At 39.0% G+C, this 19,132-nt stretch overlaps 1 protein-coding gene across 2 annotated transcripts in view; it reads left to right on the top strand.

Annotated features, from left to right (window-relative positions):
• Positions 1 to 17,056, top strand: part of LOC128096859 (acyl-protein thioesterase 1) — a 42,828-nt gene extending 25,772 nt beyond the window's left edge. The window contains exons 3-10 of one of the 2 annotated variants that reach the window (XM_052716938.1): positions 1,353 to 1,412; positions 2,513 to 2,578; positions 3,912 to 3,959; positions 5,305 to 5,375; positions 7,906 to 7,979; positions 11,105 to 11,206; positions 12,611 to 12,787; positions 15,361 to 17,056. In XM_052716938.1, coding sequence (XP_052572898.1) covers positions 1,353 to 1,412; positions 2,513 to 2,578; positions 3,912 to 3,959; positions 5,305 to 5,375; positions 7,906 to 7,979; positions 11,105 to 11,206; positions 12,611 to 12,787; positions 15,361 to 15,414 — 652 coding nt within the window. In that variant the 3' untranslated portion in view covers positions 15,415 to 17,056. The remainder of the gene's footprint in view (positions 1 to 1,352; positions 1,413 to 2,512; positions 2,579 to 3,911; positions 3,960 to 5,304; positions 5,376 to 7,905; positions 7,980 to 11,104; positions 11,207 to 12,610; positions 12,788 to 15,360) is intronic. The other variant, XM_052716937.1, reaches the window with a different exon arrangement.
• Positions 17,057 to 19,132: the final 2,076 nt, after the last annotated feature.

Genomic DNA, 19,132 nt, shown 5'->3' with positions numbered 1-19,132 from the left:
ATAGAGAGATGCACAGGAAGTAGAAGGGAGGGACATTCAGTGTGAGTTTTGTTTGAGACAGTTTAGGAGAAAGCTCTATTTCTAGGACATTGGCAGAGGAGGAAGGTCAGCTGGGTGTTTTCTCTGACTCTCTGAACTAGCAGATTTTTACCCCATTGTCTTTAATGGTAAAATAGAATGATATAAAATGATAGAGATTTAGTTAAAAACAGTGCAGGATGATTGTTTTAGCTCCATCCATTTACCTGAAAATTCTATGATATAATTTTTCTTATCTGCTGAATTGTGTAATGTAACATTGTATAAATATACCACATTTTCATTTTACATTCATTTGTTGATGGACATCCAATTGCTTTCCATTTCTCGCTATTATGAATAGAGCTGCAGAGAACATGGATGAGCAAGTGTTTCTGTAGTAGGATGTAGAGTCCTTTGGGTATATGCCCAAGAGTGGTATAGCTGAACCTTGAGGGAAGTTGATTCCCAGCTTCTTGAGGAATCTCCAGAGTTTCATAGTGACTGTACAAGTTTGCACTCACACTCACAGTGAATAAGTGTTCCCCACAGCCTCACCAACATGTACTGCCATTTGTTTTTATTAATTGTGAACATTTTGAATTGGGCTAAGATGAAATCTGAAAATAATTTAAATATTTTCTGATGATTCAGGATGTTGTACATTTCTTTAAATGTTTCTCAGCCACTAGTATTTATTTAATCTTTTTATAACTATCTGTTAGTTCTTTAAATTAGGTTATTTCCTTGACGTTCCAGTACTTTGGAGTTTTGTTTTAGTTCTCTTATATTCTAGTTACTAATCCTCTGTCAGATATATGATTGGTAAAGATTTTTTCCTATTCTGTAGGCTGCCTCTTTGCTTAAATGATTGTGTCCTTAGCTGTACAGAAACTAAGTTTCCTGAGGTCCCATTTATTGTTAGTCTTAATGCCTGTGTCCTATTCAGAAAGTCCTTTACTGTGCCAATGAGATTGAGAGTGTATTCCATACTTTCTATTTTTCTACCAGTTTAAGGTATTATGTCTTATGTTAATTGTGGGGGCTCACAGAGGTTTCCTAGTAAGGCCTTACTCAAGGTCAGAAAGTCTGAGCTTGCTTTTCCCAGCAGGGCTGCATAATGGGATGATTTGGCCAAGGGCGTGGTTACCAGATGTTTTGAAGGGTCTACACTTGTTGATACTTTATACCTCGACCTTGGAATGGGGGGGGGTCTTTTGCTCCTCCCCTTGCTGATGTATAAAAAGCCCATCATGATTAAACTAGGGGTTGCTGGATATTGACCCAGGACCCTCCCAAAGCTATCCTGTATCTCTGTCTTTCTCATTGTCTAGGCTTATATTTCTATCTAATACTTCATTCCTCACTCCTCCCCTACAAGAACCCTTGGACAGGTCAGTACTAGTGTCTGACAGTTAATGTCCTTGATCCATTTGGAGTTGAATTTTGTGTAGAGTGATTGATGAGGCTCGGTTTCATTCTTCTGTATGTAGCTGTCCAGTGTGATCAGCACCATTTGTTGGAGATACTGTCTTTTCTCCAGTGTATATTTTTTGGCCTCTTCATCAAGAATCAGGTGGCTATAGGAGTGTATGCTTTTATCTGAGTCTTCTATTCTCTTGCATTTATCAGTGTGTTTTGTGTTTATGCCAATGCCATGCTGTTGTTATTAGTATAGCTCTATAGTATAACTTGAAGTCAAGGATGGGGATCCTTCCAGCAGTGTTTTTATTGCTTAGATTGTTTTAACTGTCGTTGGTCATTTTTATTTCCTTATGAGTTTTAAGATTATTATTTTCAACTTCTGTGAAGAATTGTTGGAATTTTGATGGGAATTTCATTTCATCTGTAGATTCCTTTTAGTAGGATGGCCATTTCACAGTGTTAATCAACCAACTCATGAGTGTGGGCAGTTATTCCATCTTCTGCTGTCTTCTTCAGTTTCTTGGTTTATTATACAGGTCTTTCATTTGTTTGTTATAAGATGTGTGTGTGTGTGTGTGTGTGTGTGTGTGTGTGTGTGTGTGTGTGTGTATCTTAGAATAACTATATTTTGAACACATAGTTTTTAGAATATATATATTCAGAATATATATAATTGAGGCAGTTGTGAAAGGTACTGTTTCCCTGATTTCCTTTTCAATATGTTTGTCATTGTATATAGGAAGGCTATGGATTTTAGTGTTGATTTTGTATACAGCTACTTTCCTGGAGTTTTTAAAGTTTTTTTAATGTATCAAATCGTATCATCTAACAGCAGTATCTGTTGATAGTCAGAACTCACGAGAGCATCCTTCTCTGTGGAGGCAAAATGTTAGAGAATGGCCATTGCTCCCAGGTCAGCAGTGGTGCTTAGTAACACAATCTCCTTACTCGTACAGTACTCTAAGGAGCTAACCTTTGACCTCACAGAAACATTAAATATCAGTTCTATATCAGTTTACTAGAATTTAAAACAGTATTTACTAGCATGGTTTTCATAATTTTCTACCAGGCACGGATGGGCAGAAGCCTTTGCAGGTATCAGAAGTTCCCACATCAAATACATCTGTCCACATGCGTGAGTATTTCTAATATTTAGGTTTTTTTTCTTCAGAATCTAGAACAAATTGTAATAGGTATGCTTTTCCAGAAAAATATTTGAATACAATTGTTTCCCTCTTAGGTAAAAAAAAAAAAAAAAAAAAAAAAAAAGACTCCTAACACTCTTTAAAGCTAAAATAGTCTCTTGGTTAAACTGAAAAAAAAAAAATCCCTTTTTGAAATTTAAGATATTCTTCTCGAGGTCAGATGAACTTAAAGCCACAACAATTCTTTTAGATATGTAAGTACCTGCAGAGTTCCAAGGATACCCATGTGTTATCTATAAACAGGTTACCGGCTAGATTTGTGAGACATCTTCATGCAGTCGAAGACACCCAGGTTTTATTAATTAAAGGCAATGTGATATACTGTCATAAACAGGATCTCAGTACCTAGCTCTGAAAATGTTTTCTGGTGTCAGGGAACTAGCAAGTTTTGAGCAAACTCAGAAAATCAATAAACTTGAGGTGAAAGGTTACTAAGAACAGCCAGGGGGAAGCTAAAAGCACTGGGTCTACAACAGTAGGTTAGCGCTTACACCTCAGAAATGACAAGACAACTGAGGTGACAGGATAGGGGAATGAAGTCTGAGGGTTTCTTTGTCTGGCAGCAGAGAGTCTGACTTAACCTCTGTAGGCTACAGCTGAATGCTTTGGCTAGAGTGGCCAGCCCAAGCAAGAGACAGAATTCTTGACTATTTGAATTTTCACCATATTTGCCCCTAAATTGAATTGCTGTAAAGATGTTTCCTAATCTGGGGAAGTTGGTTTTCCTAAAATGTTGAATTGGTTTTGTTGTATGAATCAGGAGGAGGGTGGAATTGGTAACTTAAGAGTATAGTCATATTTCTTTCCTCTTGTACCAGACTTTTTTGGTTGTTCAGCCTATTTTTCATTCCAGATTTGAGTTGGACATAATGAACACTAAGGTAGAACTTATATTTATTTCTAGGTCTCTTAATCAAGCAAGTATATAACTAGGGAATAAACAATGTAATACAAGCATGTGGAGATTAATGGTACAGTAGTTAGCAATAAATTGCTCTTACCAGAGTCGTATTGTTTATGTATTTCCAGTTGTCTCAGTCCCTATAAGTTACAGTTATTAAGTAAGGCCACTGAGACAAAAAGTACTTGTTATGAGCCAAGTTTAGTTCTGAGCCAACTTTGTCCTCTGCAACAGCTGTTCTGTCTTCAGAGAACAGTTGTAGGACAAAGGGAACAGAGGTGTGAGGTGCACCCCCTGTTAAAGCCATGCTGTTATAATTGGCCCTGTTATCCTGATGTGCCGTTTGTTTCTTTCCCACATAGGCCCATTATGCCTGTTACATTAAATATGAATATGGCTATGCCTTCCTGGTAAGTAAGAGTTTGCTTTCTCATTAAGAACCTTTTAGTCATTGAGCAGTGCTGGCATACACACTTTAGTCCCAGCATTGGGAAGGCAGAGGGGAGGCAGAGGCAAGTGGATCTCTATGAGTTCAAGGCCAGTATGGTCTACAGTGTGAGTTCTAGAACAGCCAGGGCTACATAGAGAAACTTTCTCAAAAAACAAACTAAAAAAGAAAAAAAAAAAAAACCTTTTAATCTTTTCAGAAGAGCTCTTGTGTATACCCTATTTTTTTTTTTTAGATATTTTTAAATTGCAAGAGAACATTTAAGCTTAACTGGTTTTTCTTTTTTTTTTATTTAAACTTTTTTTTCATGTTACATACCAACCATGGTTCCCCCTCTCTCCCTTCCTCCTGCTCCTTCCCCATCTTCCCCCTACCCCAAGCCCCATTCACTCCTCAGAGATTGTAAGGCCTTTCATGGTGAGTCAACAAAGCCTGGTACATCAAGTTGAGGCATGCCCAAGCCCCTCCCCACTACATCAAGGTTGAGCAATGTATCTCTCCATAGGGAATGGGCTCCATAAAGCCAGTTCATGAACCAGGGATAAATCTTGGTCCCACTGCCAGGGGCCGCTCAGACAGACCAAGCCACACAACTGTCACCCACATTCAGAGGGCCTAGTTTGGTCTCCTGCAGGTTTCCCGGCTGTCAGTCCAGAATCCCTGAGCTCCCACTAGCTCAGGTCAGCTGTCTCTGTGGGTTTCCCCACCATGGTCTTGACCCTCCTCCCCATACAGTCCCTCCTTCCTTTCATCAACTGAACCCAGTGTGCTCAGCCCAGTGCCTAGCCATGGATCTGCTTCCACCAGTCACTGGATGAATGCTCTATGGTGACAATTAGGGTAGTCACTAATCTGATTACAGGGGAAGGCCAGTTCAGGCACCCTCTCCATTATTGTTAAGAGTTTAAACTTAGCCTTTATTCCAGTATTCATGCTTAATAACTGTGAGTTAACTTAATAAGCTATACAAAAGGTAGAAAAACAAGAGTGAATAATAAAGAGAAATCTATCCTGCTGCTTGGTGTTTGTTGGGATCATTAATTCAACATTTGAATTATGAGACATGCACACCGATTACACCACAGCATCTTTGATCTGCTAACTCCTTGCCTTCCTGGCTGGCTGGATGGATGTTTAGGTCATTTCCCTTGCAGCCCTCTCAAGATTCCTCTCATGCCCTTCACAGCCAGAAAGAAGAGTTAGTGGGTGTCCATTTCCCTACAGACTAACTTGAAGTTAGGAAACGTATTTGCCAGGGATGGTCTTTTAGACTCTAACAGTTCTTCTCTCTTGGTCTTATTTTCCAGGTTTGATATTATTGGACTTTCCCCAGATTCTCAGGAGGATGAATCTGGAATTAAACAGGCCGCAGAAAATGGCGAGTACCAAAAGTGTTTGTAAAGGCAAACACATTCATAAATGTTCTAGTAAATTCAGTAGTTAAATTTTTATTAAATGTTGTTGTTAGTAGATTGAATAGTTAAATTCTGATTAAATGTGATATAGTTGTGTGTTTTTAAGAGCCAATCCTTTTGTCCCTTTCCCTTACTTCCTGCCTTCCTGTTCCTCCCTCCCTTTCTTTTCTCCTCCCTTCCTCCCTTTGTCATATTGGGGACTAACCAAGGGCTTCACAAATACCAGACAAGCACACTGTCTCCATTCCTTTCCTTTGCCACCTACATACACTCTCTTATCTGTAGTCAGTAGTGTCATTTATCAAATTTGAGCTCTGTCGGATAGGGATTTTGTTTTGATTGACATAAGTAAAGCTGAGTGTTGTGGTGCCCATATATAATCGCACCTCTTGGGAAGCTGAGGCAAGAGGACTGCTGTGAGATATAGCCAGCCAGGATTGCACAGCAAACCCTGTCTCAACACAGAAACAGGTAGGCAGTGGAGAAAATAGTACTGTGTTTGATAGTTGTATATAGGTATTAAAGAAACTTGAAGGAATGACAATGACGTAAAGGTAACTAACAGTAAAAGTCATACGAATGGCTGATGTTAGTGAAGTAATAATAGATTCCACTGACTTATCACTTAACTTCTTACCAGCTAGTCATTTCTTATAAATTGTCTCATTTAACAGTTCTGTGAAGTTATTATTCCATTCTCCTTTGTAAGTATTGTTTTGTGAGTGAAAACAGATTAACTTACTGAGATACGTAGTTTTTAAGAACTGCACAGAAAGAGTCTTTTCTTTTACATATGTGTTGGAGTTAGACTATCATTGGTTTTCATATAATGCAGTGACTGGCAATGACTTAGAAAAGTCTGTGAGCCACATTAGAAGAAACCAGTCTAGCTGAGAATTGGTAACTACAGAATCTTGGAGCCATGTACATGAGCTGCTCTTTCTACTTTTATATTTATTTGAAGTTTTCCAAAATAGATGAAAAACCAAAACCCAGAGAAATCATTTTATTCTTTTTAAAAACAACTTGAAATCTTTGAGATAGTTAATGTGTTTTGAATGTATTTTCTCTGTCTGGGGATGTGAAACCCTGATCAGTGACTTTTTAGATTATCAGAATGTACATTAATGCCAGAATCCTAGAGTCAAGGTTTTGTCTTAAGATTAAATGAGAAAAATATTTATTTTGGTATAAGTGTGTTAGAACCTGTGGAAGATGGAAGGGCTGTCCTGGTTACTAAGCCCCTGAGTAAAAGATTCTCTTTTAACAACAGAGTTGGTTATTTCTTTCCTGCCAAATGAATATTGAAGGGAATGAAGGTTAGAGAGTTGGCTAGGAAGACAAGGATAGATGTGCTATTGGATAAAGCAGAGCTGCCTTCTGGGAAGGGGCATTGTGCCTGCGCTCTGAGGTGGAATGTGACTGAATTTGGAACCCACTGCTCTACAAGTGGCTGTTTTCAGTGTGGTTTGTTAAAACATTTCTGTTTTACCCCATCAGCTGGTGAAACCTAGAAAGTGAAGCTAAATAGTCTCCTCAGGCTCCTGGGCTGGATGGAGTTCGCATGCCTCAAACCCACAGGACAGCCCTCCTGACAGCTGGGCTGTCTCTGCCCTCAGCTCCTGTCTCATAGTTCTTTCATTGCCTGCTGCAAAACCCACCGTCTCATGCTCTTTGCAATGGTTGGACTGCCTTTTCTTTTTCATACAAACTTTAAGAACTAATTAAAAAAAAAGAAAATTGATTTTTGTTTGTTTTGAGACAGGGCTGTCCTGGCTGTCCTCACTCTGTAGACCAGGCTGGCCTCAAACTCATAGAGATCCACCTGCCTCTGCCTCCCGAGTGCTGGGATTAAAGGCTTGAGCCACTACACCCAGCTAAAATTTTTTTATAAACTAAAAATAACTTTAAATTTGGACATAGCTGTCTATAACTGTAGTTCCAGGGATTCTGACACCCTCTTCTGGACTCTGTGGGCACCAGACACACACAGGTACACACAGAATTTCAAATGCCTCCCCCATCATTTACTGTTTCTATTTAAACAGAATTCTAATCATTTGAATTATAGGAAAAAATCAGCAGCTTTTAAAAGTATGACTAATGGTGTTAGACACTGTAAGCCACAAATTACATAATCTTTAAATGTATTCTGTTTTAAAATGACAAGTTTTACCTAATTTCTGTTTAGTTTATTGGACAGAAGTATATAACGAACACTAGAACTAACCATAAATAAAAGGACATACAGCTCTCTGTGAGGAGAAAGTATATAACAGGAAGTTATAGAAGTGTTAAGCGCAGCCACCCGTGGAGAGCCCGAGGAGTCACATCATGAAACTACATGCCACTTTGTGTTTTAAGGTAGAATGCTTCAAGGTTTCATTCACTTCTGTCTTTAATAGACTCTGCGTCTGTTATTTTTCTCAGATTTTTAGTTAATCTCAGTGGACTTAACTTTGAAAATATTTATGATATTTTTCTTGTTTTTAGTAAAAGCTTTGATAGATCAAGAGGTAAAGAATGGCATTCCCTCTAACAGAATTATTTTGGGAGGATTTTCTCAGGTAAGTTTGATTGGTGTGTCCATACCATCAGCATATTGATCTACAAGTCTGTACCTTCAGTTGTGTTTCTTTGGAAGAGTCTCTTGTTTGGACCTGTTACAGAATCTTAGATGATATAGGTGCTGAGTTAAAGTTAAATTGGACTGGACAAAATTTCTGCCTCATGCATTTTCATTTACTTATTTATTTTCTAGTTTCTTACCACAGTCACAGTTTTCTTTTAGATTGCCTTCGAATGGCCTGGTGTGGTGGTGCACACCTTTAATACCAGCACTCAGGGAGGCAGAGGCTGGTGGATCTCTGTGAGTTTGAGGCTAGCCTGGTCTACAAAGTGAGTTTCAGGACAGTCGAAAGGCAGACAAACCCTGTCTTGAAAAACCACACACACACACACACACAGAGAGAGAGAGAGAGAGAGAGAGAGAGAGAGAGAGAGAGAGAGAGAGAGAGAGAGAGGAAGGGAGGGAGAGAGGAAGGGAGGGAGAGAGGAAAAAGAGAAGAGGAGAGATTGCTTTCAAAGTTGATTAAAAAATTGGTTGGAACCTCGACTTGTTTTGTTTTGTTTTGTTTTTCAAGACAGAGTTTCTCTATATAACCATGGCTGTCCTGGAACTTGCTCTGTTGATCAGGCTGGCCTCGAACTCACAGAGATCCATCTGTCTCTGCCTCCTGAATGCTGGAATCAAAGGCATGCGCCACCACTGGCCGGGTAGAAGAATATAGTCTCTTAAAGTAACCGCAATATGCAAGTTAGCCTTCTTTTAGTGAAACAGGACTGTAAGGAGACAGGTGTAAGTGCCTAGGTTTCTAAGATATAACTACGGTATTACTTGGGTTACTTTCTTCAGCCTGATATTTGTGTTGACCTTACATCCTTCTTGGTTTGTTTTGTAGTGCTAGTGACTGCCCTAGGTCCTAGCACAAGCTGAACAAGAAGCTCTTTATCACTAAGTTATATCCCTACTTTGAACTTACGTTTTTACTCACCAGTTTCTTTTTTTTTTTTTTTTAAGATTTATTTATTTATTACGTATACAGTGTTCTGTCTGCATGTATGCCTGCGGGCCAGAAGAGGGCACCAGATCTCATTACAGATGGTTGTGAGCCACCATGTGGTTGCTGGGAATTGAACTCAGGACCTCTGGAAGAGCAGTCGGTGCTCTTAACCTCTGAGCCATCTATCCAGCCCCAACTCACCAGTTTCTAAGTAACCTGTTCCCAGAATGCTCTAGCTTCTAATCTCCTCAGTCAATAACTATGAGAAATGTCAGAATTCTGGAATCAGTTGAGACAATACACTCAATCGAATGTTGTATGTATGGTAATGTGGTTAATATAGTACATTAAAAAGGTAATATGATTGGGACCTGCACAGTGATTAAGAGCACTTACTCTTCCAGAGGATCCAGGTTCAATGGCAGCTCACAACTATCTGCAACTCTAGCTCCAGGGGATCCAACACCCTCACACAGACAGACATACAGACAAAACAGCAATGCGTGCCTTTAATCTCAATACTTGGGAGGCATGATCTCTGAGTTCATGGCCAGCCTAGTCTACATAACAAGTTCCAGGACAGCCAGAGGTGCACAGAGAAACTGTTTGGAAAAACAGAAGAACAAAGTAACTTTAAATAAAAAGGTGTTATTGATATATGGCCTTTGTCTAGATGATACAAAACACGCATACCCAAACAAGCACAAAGGCCAAAAATTAAAGTATAATGTGCACATAGTTGTTGTTATTTGATACTGATTACAGCCTACAGAAACGAATTCCTAGGGCTGGGGCAATGGCTCAGGCCATAAGGTGCTGAGTTTGGATCCCTGGACCCTGTGTAAAAAGCTGAGTGTGATGGCAAACATCCATAACCCTGGTGCTAGGGAAGTGGCAACAGACAAATCCCCTGAGCTACCTGGTCCCCCAGCCTTAGTCCAGGTTTATTCAGAAACCAGAGATCATGCCTCAAAAAATAAGGTGGAAAACAATTGTGGAAGATACCTGACTTCAACCTCTGACCTCCACACTAACACTCCATATGCCTGAGGAAACGCATTCCAGATCTTTTAAGCAAGAAGTCACTTATAAGTGTGTAGCATCATTATGTCGAGGAAACTGAAAATAACACTACACCCTAGAAAACAGTTAGTACTTGGCAAGCCATCGGGACTTTCTTTCCCTAGTTATCCGTTTATTTGCCTCTCCACCAACCGTTAGCCATGTTAGCTTTACAGCTCTGGGGTCTACATGTTGCCTTTCTAACCATATAGAGATGGCCTTAAAAGTAACTGAATTCCAATCCCACAGTCCGGAGAGAAAGAACATCACTGCCTGGGATCAGAAAGTCTCTCAGGCCGGACAGTCATGGCGCATGCCTTTAATCCCAGCACTTGGGAGGCAGAGCCAGGTGGATCTCTGTGAGTTCGAGGCCAGCCTGGTCCACAGAGAGATCCAGGACAGGCTCTAAAACTGCACAAAGAAATCCTGTCTTGAAAAACCAAAAAAAAAAAGAGGAAAGAAAGTCTCTCATGTCCCCATGTGCCCCATGTGGTACAGGCCTGGTCAGGGTGTGGCATCTAGATGGCTGACAGAATTATAGTTCTCAACACATGGCATGTTGTGAGCTAGGTGGGCAAATCTCTAAAGGTATCTGGTATTCCATCTGTATTACCTTAAATTTCTGTTTTGGAAAAATAGCCTAAATCTCATTTGGGGTTTATATCTAAGACTTTTCAGATAGGAAAATGAGAGAACTATAAATTCAAACTGTTCTTAAGCCATGCTATGGTCTAAGTGGAGATCTTATATTGCTGTGTTTTCTCGGAGGTAGAGATCCATCCACTATGAGTATATAGTTTCATTCTTTACCTGATTTGATTTTTTTCCCCCTTTGGTTTTTCAAGACAAGGTTTCTCTGTGTAGCCCTGGCTATCCTGAAACTGGAAACCAGGCTGGCCTCAAACTCACAGAGATCCACCTGCCTCTTGTCTCCCAAGTACACCCCATGCCCAGCTTACCTGGTTTGATTTAACACAGTATATTTTCTTATGGACATTTCTAATAAGAATTCTCTCACATGCTTTTGGCAGAACTGTGCTCCAGTTAACTCCCTGTTTCTGTTCCAGGGAGGCGCTTTATCTTTATACACTGCTCTTACCACGCAGCAGAAACTGGCCGGCGTCACTGCGCTCAGTTGCTGGCTTCCACTTCGGGCTTCATTTCCACAGGTAGCTTGTGTAGTTCGAATAAACAAGATTACAGAGCTAGGACACAGCAGAAAATATTTAGGAGCAAGTCATCTTTTCTTCTAATTAATGAACTTTTTATCTTTTTTAGAAAATTTAGGTTTATAGAAAATTTGAGTGGGAAATAAAGAGTTCTCTTATTCCTCCTTTCTGCTCCACACATAGCCTCCTCTACAGTAGACATCCCACACTACAGTGGTACCTTTGCTTCAGTTGGTGAACATACACTGAAACATTTCTACTACCCAAAGTTAACGGCTTACATCAGTTATCTTATTTTAAAGTATTTCTTTAGACCTTTGTGGTGTGTTGCTACACTTGATCTGTATACCCTTCTTGTGGTTTATACAGATAGAAGAAGAAACTTACTGTCTTATCTTACACTTAATTATTTGGTATATTTTAAGATACATATTCACATACACATTTTAACTCAAATTTCAAATGTTTAGTCATTTGAAGAATTTTACTATAAAATTGTAAATTATTTTAACAGTGGTGTAATATGCTATGTACCATCAGAGATGTTCCCCTAATGTTTGATTCTCTTACTGTTGAAAAACTAAAAACTTACATTACATGCTCTTTGTCCTCTTGATGAAGTAGGAGATATAGTTACTTAGAAGAGAAAGACCTGGATGGGTTTGGAGTGCTTGTAATGGCCTAGAATAAAATTTGATTAGCCAATTGCTGGGGTGTAGTCCAAGGAAACACTATTGTACAACCATTATTTTCAGATTCTTTATTTTATTTCTTGTTTTTGGTGCTGGAGATTAATCTCAGACCTTGAACATGCTAGCCAAGTCCGTTACTGCTGTGTTCAAATTGCTATTACGTTTTCTCTTGAGCTGATATATTGATGAGGCTGACCTTAACTCCATGATCCTCTTACCCCAGACTCCCAAGTGCTGGTATTGCAGGTATACCAATTTGCCACACTCCAAATTCATTTTCTATTCTAGATAGAGTTCAGTCCTTTTGTTATGTAGTAACTTTTCAGTGTACTATACATAATAGATTGCTAACTCTCTTATTTAATTTGGTCATAAAGTTGAGGAGGACATGACTTACCTAATGTGCCCTAATAGTTATTGATTACCTTTCATGTCAACATACTGAAAATGAAAGATGAATTAAAATGTAATTGGCGTAAAGAAACTGATTCATTGGAAACATGTATTACAATACGTGGCAAAATAATCATGTATCCCATAGAAGTTTAAATTAAAGATGTTGGGGGAACATAAGGATAGAGGGTTTACTTGACCAAAATATGTGACTGAATTATGAATAGTAGCATATGCATGTATATCTATAGTTTTTAGGAGTCTGCCATGGTGCTTTACATATTTGATGAATAACATTCCTTTTATATTTGTTTTACAGGGTCCTATCAATAGCACTAATAGAGATATTTCTGTTCTCCAGTGCCATGGAGATTGTGATCCTTTAGTTCCCCTAATGTTTGGTTCTCTTACTGTTGAAAAACTAAAAACACTGATAAATCCATCCAATGTAACCTTCAAAATCTATGAAGGCATGATGCACAGTTCATGTCAGCAGGTAGGTATCTGGAAGCAGTGATTATAGCCACGACTTTAATATCTCCCATGTTATATTTTCGAGACAAATAACACTTGGATGTTGGTGATTTAAAATGAATTCATAATTGAATCAATTTAACACAATTTTCTTTTTTTTTAAGATTTATTTATTATGTATACAGCATTCTGTCTGCATGTATACCTGCAGACCAGAAGAGGGCGCCAGATCTCATTGCAGATGGTTATGAGCCACCATATGGTTGCTGGGAATTGAACTCAGGACCTCTGGAAGAGCAGTCAGTGCTCTTAACCTCTGAGCCATCTCTCCAGCCCCAATTTAACACTATTTTCAATGATAGCTTACTCAATTACATTTTATAAATCTCTTATCTTTTACAAATGAGCATATAATATATATTTCTATATAATCCAAAGGCCAGTTTATAAATATACCTTTTTATTCAGTAATATTTAAGTTACAATAAATGAGAGTCTTCTTTAATGAAATGGTAGAAAGACTATGAGTAGAAGGTGATAAAGATATTTGATGAGGGGATAACTTAAATCATATGATCATCTGGGACCATAGCTAGATTGTGCTACCTCAAAAGAGGAGAACAAGATTGGGTGAGTATTAATAGAAGAAGTCAAGAGGGATCAGGGTTTTTAGGAACTTACATTACATGCTCTTTGTCCTCTTGATGAAGTAGGAGATATAGTTACTTAGAAGAGAAAGACCTGGATGGGTTTGGGGTGCTTGTAATGGCCTAGAATAAAATTTGATTAGCCAATCGCTGGGGTGTAGTTCAAGCTAACACTATTGTACAACCATTAAGCAAAGTTAAATCATTTGCTTTATGCACAAAGGAAGTGGGTAGTAATATGATGTACACAGAAAGACCAACATGCCTAGGATTCTAGAGAGCCCTCCATCCCCCACACCCTGAAAGGAGCTATTGAATCCAGTAGGGAGTCACTAAACCCTCAAGAATTGGGGGTGGCTGAAGACCCTGAGTATTGATGAAATTATTAAGGCCACTCCACGTAGTTAAAAGGGAGGTTTATTTTGTGGGGTAACTTGCAAGTGAAGAGATAGGTAGGTTGCAGGGTCTGGAAAGGTGTGGCACAGTCCAGCGGTATTCTCTGGAGAACTCTGCTTGGTCTACCTCCAGTGTCCAGGGTCCAGGAACCAAGAGAGCCAGCGCATCCGAATCTCGGGTCTTCAGGGTCCTCTCTTGGCCCCGCTTTGTAGGCGTGACAGTTACCGAAGCCTCAGGGGAGGGTTGGAACTTCCAGATCAAAGCTGGAATGGCTACCCACTACATCTCCCCCTTTGTCTAAATGAGAAGGTTCTAACCTAATACAAGACTATATACAAAGGAATGGTTATCAAATATTGTCCAGGAGTAATGAGGGATAATGACCTAGATAAGATGAAACTACAACCAATGTGAACAATGTCAAGCAAGAAACACATGCTAAAATCCAGAGAAGTCTAGAGCGTAGGTAAATGGCATGTTACAAAGATCATTCTAAAAGGTGTCCTATCCTAAAGAACCTGAATCTAATACTTAATATGTTCTATCTAAGATATTATATATATACTAAGTTGTAACTATAACTGGTAGTCTTCAATCCCATCAAAGACCTGAGAAGGAATATAATGGTACCTGAGAAATGGAAGATGGATGCAAGCAACTTTCGGGAGTCTTGCAAGAGTAGACAGAGACAGCTGGCAGCCTGGACAGTCACCTAATGTTTATCAGCGTTGTTGGTGCATTTAAATTGGCTACAGGCCTAGAGTATCTGACAGACCATTTTCAGAAGCAGGAGAACATCTTGAGAGAGCATCTTGAGAACCATACATATAAATGAGTTCTTGTGCTGGCATTTGAAAACTTTGGGCTGATCAGCATGAATGAGAGGATGGGGGTGGAATATTACAGGAAACAGTGAGATAGGGCTTTAGAGTGTTGTAAAATAGATCTCTCTCATGCCGTAGCTCTTCTCAGTGATGCAAATATAAGGTTGGAAGTTCACTGCATAGCTAGATTGTTGACCAGTGAGGACCAGGAGCTTGAGGAAAGGAGGAGATGGGCTCAGACCTAGGAGGCTTCCAGGAGAAATTTACCTTTTTTTTTTTCCCAAGGACTGTCTGACATATATACATTCTTTCAAATGAGTAGCTGTATGCCATTCTTTATGAAAGGCACACACAAAAAGAGATTAGCTATGTATCATTTCATTCTAACGAGGAAATTCACTGATGCTCAGTTGTTAGTAAGTAGACATTATTAAACTTCTCTGTATAGGTTATTGTCATTCTGAACTTCCTGACTCCCCAGTGTTTTATTTGAGTGTCAGAAAATACAGACTTCATGGAACTAGATAGTATGGGAGCATTTATTTCAGTGTATAGTAATAATCCTAAGAGATTTTACAAAATTTCTATTGGGAGCCTCATTTTTCTTACACGCCCTTTTACTATAGTAGTAAAACATCTCACCTACATGGATTTTTATTACTGGCATTCTTGGAATTGTAATTTTTGACTTATGTAGCTGTTTATTAAATCATTTTTTTTCCAAATAGGAAATGATGGATGTCAAGCAGTTCATTGATAAACTCCTACCTCCAATTGATTGACGTCACTAAGAGACCTTGTGCAGACGTTCACCAGCATCACTGTAGTAGAGTATAAACCCTTTCCCATGCCTGATCGTAAAACTTCTAATGTTTGCAGTATTAAAATGTTTTGCAAATACATACCAATGATACAGACTTAATGGTATCTCCCTCATGGGAAATGTGTGATCCTTTTAAGTTTCTATACATATATCTGTATTATACAATCCAGAATATACTAGTATTAAAAGTAGGTGAAAAGAAGCAGCTAGCTTCTTTTTCTCAAATTAATTCAGCAAAATAAACTACCACACCCAGAATTTTATTACATCATTTGAAAATCACTAGTATGCTCACTGAAAATTTGTTCAGGTCTAAACAAGCTGTTAGGATAATCTATAAGTGACTTGTTAATGCTGTGAGTTAGACTGTGGTTTTACTCAATTGTTTAGTCACCAGGCAGTGTCTATTTTTATATGTGTAATCATATATACATGACTAGAATACATGAGGGACTAAATGGTATTACATTATCCCTGATACTAGGATAATGCTTTTTAAGTGTCAGAAAAGTAATACTGCTCTCTTCAATTAATGGTCCTTTTATTGGGGGACCAGGCTGTTCTTTTCCTTCTACTTAATTTTTCCCCTCTCAAGAAACAAAGTTTCTTTCTTTTTTGATTTTTTTTCATAGAAGACCAATTTGCCTCTCTGCCATGAAAAAAAAACTGTCAATATATATACTATAATTTGACATTTTGAATCACAGACATACAGTATTCCAAATCTAGGTAATGTAAGAAGAAACCAAATATTACTTAAGCTTATGTATTTCAAATAACTGCACCATAGTCCAACTTTAGACTGTAGAGTTATCGGCATCTTCAGTACGGATAATAATTCTGTGGTTTTATTTTTCTGTAAAAAACTTAAAAGAGTAAATAATGGTATGTTCAGAAATAAATATTTAAGACCAGTATTGAAATCTAATTCAGTTACATCTTATAGCAGAGTTTAAGTTTACATTTTCTGTACATATGTTATGATTGAAACCAAATATTGTTCAAGATGAGCAATCAGAAACTTTTATTTTTATCTGGTAACAAACTAATTTGAAATTTTCATCTTAGGTAAAGGAGTTTTTGAGAATTAGTCTCCTGTACAAACATTAAAATAGCAATCATTTGATTTTAAATCAACATGTCCAGAATATTGGTGAAAATTATTTAAACTAATTTATGGGTAATAAAGACTGATTAGAACCTATATATATCTATATATATAGTGTAGTTACAACACAGTTGAATATGTTGCAAAAATTATGGTCATTTATGAATTGTTGTTTTCCTGCTGTTTCGAACTGACCACAACCATGCTAAGAAGCATCATTATAAACAGGTGCTAACTGATACGGAGATCATTTGATATGGACTAGCTAGGATGTTAATAATGAAGCCATATGCTTATGTCTAGGTTTAAAACAATTTCAAGCAATCATTTACTATTTTGCTTTACTTTGAAGAACATAAACTTACTTCAGTTATACCATCAGTAAAATTTTATTTGTGGTAAGAAATATTCCATTGAATTCTTGTGCTGTAATGTGAGAAAATGTCATATTTCTGTTTCTATCAGTGTGAAATAAAATTTAATTCTGGCTTTCTTGGATTGTTTTATGATTCATTGTTTCATTTTTTTTTAAAGAGTGGTACTGCTTAGCCCTGGCTGGCCTAGAACTTGCCTAAATTCTTTCTACTAAGTTGCTTTTGGCCATGGTGTTGTATCATGGTGTAGTTACAGCAACAGCAAAGTAACTAATCATGCTGACCTGGAAGTCATGGAGACTGACCTGCCTGTGCCTCTCAAGTACTGATATTATAGGTATATACAGGTATATACTCCCATGACCTGCTTGTTTTTCTTAAGTTTTTGTATTGTTTTTTAAGGCAAGGTCTCCCTCATAGCCATCCCAGTCTGGCCTCGAAGTCTCAATCCTCCTGCCTCTGTCTCCTTAGTGCTGCAATGACAGGTGTAGGAATGGCCATCTATGTTGAAAAGGAGGATACAAAAATGTAATCATAATGCATTGGGAGAAAAGTTTTGATGTGATATGATTAGCTTGGAATGGAACTAGCCATGAGAGAAAAAATTTTTACTTAATTTTAATCTGCTAAAAATTCATTCAGTGTCTTAACCTATTGGGTGTTTTCATATTTTTTTTAAATGTAGTTATCACTAGGAATTTTAAATAAGTATCATATGTCAGTTATCCAAATATTTTTTTCTCCATGTATTTCATTATTGAATTCTAACTTTTGCTAATACAGGGGTCTATTCTTTTGTGTTAAATAGTCTTTTAGTCTCTGCTTCTGAATACTTAGAGCTCACCTTTTTGTGATTTTGCTTTGTTTGATTTTGGCATAGTCCTAGTGGCAAGAGATTTTGTGATGGTTTGAATAAGAAATGTCCCCCACAGTCTCTGTCCCCAGTTGGTGGTGCTGTCTGGAGAGTTTATGTGGAGGGGCAGGCTTGCTGGAAGGTCAGTGTAAGCATTGCAGCTCTGGTGGAAAGTATCCTGGCAGCTGGGAGCCAAGGACTGCCATAAAGTCACACTGCACAACAAACCTCACACAAGAGATTTATTGGTAGGGGAAAAAAACCAGGAGGGTGGCTGCCTCTGCTTGGGCGAGAAATAGCGGCAAACTGAACCCAGGATACAGGGCTTATAGAAGTTCTAAGAATGGGGTGGAACTTTGCAGGTTGGAGATTGGTGGGATTTCATGTCCAGGAGATTGGGCTTTTTATTCTGTAGGATGGGGGGCAGGGCCCAGCAATTAGGGCAATAAGAGTGTTCTGTGGGCAGAACCTGGCAGTTAGAAGTCCTGGGGGCGGGGGTGGGAGGGATGTGCCCCAGCCAGCGGGGTGTCAACGGGGGCGACCCACCTGTGGGAGAGAATGAGAGGGATGGGGGAGACACGAGAGAAGACAGCAAGACAGTGTGTTCTGATCAAGCTGCAAATTTTATTCTCCTCAGCAGGGCTTATATAGCATGGGAGGGGGAGGAGAGGAGGGAAGGGGTGCACGACATGCCGTACGTGCAGGTGAAGGGGGACATGCAGGTGAAGGGCTATGTGCAAGTCATGCAAGTCGTGAGGCTGCTAGGTGGTAAGGTCACTGGTCAGGGCCCATTGTTCTGTTGCTGTGCTACCTGACCTGCCTGACCAGTTCTTTATCTTCGTGGGCATCCGGTTTAGGGTAGGGGCTTGTTCTCTGGCCTAGCTAGTACTTTTTCATGGTCCATGTTTGGTCTCTGACAGGGATGTGGGGGTGTGTGTGGCTACTCGCGTGGCTCTAGGGACTGACAGTCCGGCTTTGAGAGTTTAAAGCCTCCTCCCACTTTCAGTTTGGTTTCTCTGCTTCATGCTTGTAGTCGAGGTGTGACCCCTCAGCTTCCAGCTTTGCCACCATATCCACCAACTGCTGCCATGTCTTCCCACCAAGATTGACTCTTATGTTTGAGACAGGGTCTCTACATAACCCTGGCCATCCTGGAACTCATTATGTAGACTAGGCTGGCCTCAAACTCACAGAGATCCGCCTGCCTCTGCCTCCCAAGTACAGGGATTACATACATGCCCCACTATGCTTGGCACCAGGATAGACTCTTATCCTTCTAAACTAGTAAGCCAAAATGAGCTTTTATATATATGTGAATATATATATATATATATATATATAT

The sequence above is a fragment of the Peromyscus californicus genome, unplaced genomic scaffold (assembly GCF_007827085.1).
Source record: "Peromyscus californicus insignis strain IS unplaced genomic scaffold, ASM782708v3 Scaffold_5__1_contigs__length_169319896, whole genome shotgun sequence".
In the NCBI taxonomy this organism is placed as follows: Eukaryota; Metazoa; Chordata; class Mammalia; order Rodentia; family Cricetidae; genus Peromyscus; species Peromyscus californicus.
The sequence above is the reverse complement of the archived record's forward strand: the minus strand, read 5'-3'. Positions and strand labels throughout refer to the sequence as shown.